We start from the raw sequence: 3,060 nt of genomic DNA, 5'->3' as shown, positions 1-3,060 counted from the left end.
CCCGAAATTTTATAATACCCGAATGAGGTTTAATTTCAAAACCCGAATGGAGTTTAATTTTAAAACCGGAAAAACTCGATATCCGAAAGAACAAATCCGTACCAGAATGGGTATCCGAACGTCTAGGTCTAATGAGTATTTATGTTTAGAAAATTAAACTTTATTTTTTAATGAATTAAGTTGGTATAACTCTGATATATTAAATTTATTATGTGGTTAATTTTTTAATAAAAAATATATACTTTTAATAAAGATTTATACTTTTCAATGAAAAAATTCAAATTTTTTTATGAATGCTTAAATTATATTAAAAATAAAAAACATAATAATTAAGTTATTAATTTTTGTTCACTACACAAAATATTAAGAATGGTTGAAAATAAATTATTTGAATTAGGGAAAAAAATAAGAATTGGATCTGATTTCTTAATCAGCCCAAATGGCCCAAGAGAGATGATGTGGGCAGTGGGCTGGATCCAAAAAAAAATGACCCAATAAAAATGTGTTATTAATATTATTTGATTGCCCTTAATGAAATAAGCAATGTGAATTAAAGAAAGGGCATGTTTAGTAAAAAATCCAAATGTGCTTGTACTTTAATAGTATAGATATATAGTTAAACTAATTTTATGAGTAATTAATGATAAATCAATAGTAGAAAAGCATGGAAAATCACAATAAAGAGAATCCCACCGACATCTCGGGCCTCTATTGGCCGGTGACATGTCGGACACGCTCAAGTTAGAATCTGATACCTCTTGTCTCTTCAGCCCACGTGTCCCGTAATGCTCATTGAAACTAAAGCCACCCAAACGAACCAAAATCATTAAACCGGACTAATAAACTCGATTATGATCGACGAGTTATATGATTACTTTGGAACAAAACTAATCTCATCGGTTTGGTATCCAAAATATCGAAGTATGGCTATCCCCGCTTAAACCAGGAGCTGAACCATGTGCCAACCCGTTTTAATGTCTAAGTTTGATATTATAAATAAGAAGATCTCCTTCCATCTTTGGTCGTGTTGTTTCAGAAAAGAAAAGGGATTCGAAACTTCTCTCTACTTCTTCCTTTGATTGGTTTGATTATTTTTGTGTTCCTCTTAGAATGACTAAGCTTTGGACTTTCCTCTCTGCTCTTCATTCCATAGCTGGGTACTTGTTTGATAAATCATATTATTTTCTCGATTTAATAATTATATTCCATCAATTTATGGTTGGATTGTTTTTCTTTTAAAACATTATTTTTATTATTAAAATAACAACGTGATTTGTGTTTTGTTTACGGTTTACGACCATATGCAGTCCTGTGGTGATGCTGCTTTATCCGTTGTAAGTAATTTCGTATTGTTTTTTTCTGACGAAAAAAGTATTTTCGTATTGTTTTTTGATAAATACACATTTTGTTTCGTTTTATTTCAAATATTTAATTTAGATTGCTTTTGTTTATAATATTGGTAAGATATGCGTCGGTGCTAGCAATAGAGAGCCCATCAAAAGCAGATGATGAGCAGTGGCTTGCCTATTGGATTCTCTACTCTTTCTTAACTCTCTCGGAACTCATCCTTCAGTCTCTCCTAGAGTGGTAACAATAATACCAACTCTCTTTTTATTTGTTCCGGTAATAATGTGAGAAATAATTTAGCAAAAAAATAAAAAATAATAATGTGAGAAATAAAAATTGATTTTTTTTTTGTGAAAATGTATATAGGATACCGATATGGTACACGGCGAAGCTAATGTTGGTGGCATGGTTGGTTTTGCCGCAATTCAGAGGAGCTGCTTTCATATACAACAGAGTCGTGAGGGAACAGTTTAGGAAGTATGGCATCCTCAAACCGAAGGTCAACTCTTTCATCTTTAACTATTTTCCTATCATCTTATAATTTATTATAACGTAAATATATATCTTGAACTCATATAGCATATCCATTTGATTTAAAATTATTATGGTGGTGACGAAAATCTTTGTGAGGGCAAACCATGTACTAAATAGGTTGGTCCACATGATAGCTGGATTTTCACTCTACGAATATGGTTTGGTCATTTTCCGGATTTGTTTTAAGCCTAAACTCTAGTTCTCATCCTAAGGACCTTCATTTTAAAAAAAAGTTTACCGAGTGCCAATATCATTACCGGTTTTCAGTAAGGTTGAAACGAGCTGAATTTGGTTCAAGTGGAGCGGAGCAACAAATGATGTCAAATTCAGGAAACAATAGCACCGTAGGTTGCATAAAAGGAAAAATAAATATTTATACCAATGAAAACTATTAAATTCCTTAATAGTGGGATTTTTTTCTTTGCAAAAAGCACTACAATGGTTGTCTAGGTTTGTAACACTACATGCGAAATAAATAGAAACACTATTACTGTATATTGACGGTCGTTTTTTTAATTTGATGTTTGGAGTACAGGTACAGCACCAGACTCAGTGACTAAAAAGAGAATGCACAGGACACAAAGAGGCTTCAGTGTTGGTTCCTTCAATTTCTAATCTTTGATGCTTTCCTTTTGTCTTTCTTTCCTTTTTAATTTACGAAAACTGCGTTTACAAGTTGACGATATTGATTGTAATTTCGTTTTTTATGAGCCGTCTGCTTGAACCTATGTGAAAAGAAGTTCACTCTGACGTCAAAAATATTATATTTAATATATTACTAGTTTAAATTGTTATGCTCGGTTTTTTATGTGTTTGTCCTACTTTCTCCATCACTTATTCTCGAATCATCACACTGATAATCTAAAAATTATAAACGTCAAACAAAGTAGTCCGTAAAAGTGCCAAAACTCGCTTATATCTAGGGTATATGACTAGTTTTCCTGCTACCACATTATCTGCAAACATAGATTTTGTGGTCAAACATAGATTTTGTGGTTGGTAATAACTGATGACATTTTATAACAATCACAAAATGTTATAATCGTTTCAAATCGTTTTAAATTTCTGAAATTCAAAGATGATTTCATGTAACGTTTGCGGTTGCAGACGATTGCGAAAAGGTAAAATTTCTTTGAAAAAAACCTTTATAGATATAAAAATAAAAATATTCAGTTAAAA

General features: G+C 31.6%; 1 protein-coding gene across 1 annotated transcript; it reads left to right on the top strand.

The window, feature by feature from the left end:
- The first annotated feature begins 853 nt into the window (after positions 1-853).
- On the top strand, positions 854-2,675 carry LOC130507607 (HVA22-like protein e). Its single transcript, XM_057002304.1, has 5 exons — positions 854-1,157; positions 1,308-1,334; positions 1,465-1,587; positions 1,714-1,846; positions 2,417-2,675. The coding sequence occupies exons 1-5, from the start codon at positions 1,111-1,113 to the stop codon at positions 2,435-2,437; spliced, it is 351 nt and encodes a 116-aa protein (XP_056858284.1). The 5' UTR covers positions 854-1,110; the 3' UTR covers positions 2,438-2,675.
- Positions 2,676-3,060: the final 385 nt, after the last annotated feature.

Source organism: Raphanus sativus, unplaced genomic scaffold (assembly GCF_000801105.2).
Source record: "Raphanus sativus cultivar WK10039 unplaced genomic scaffold, ASM80110v3 Scaffold4912, whole genome shotgun sequence".
NCBI classification, from domain to species: domain Eukaryota; kingdom Viridiplantae; phylum Streptophyta; class Magnoliopsida; order Brassicales; family Brassicaceae; genus Raphanus; species Raphanus sativus.
Note: the sequence above shows the minus strand (reverse complement) of the source record. Positions and strands in the feature narration are given on the sequence as shown.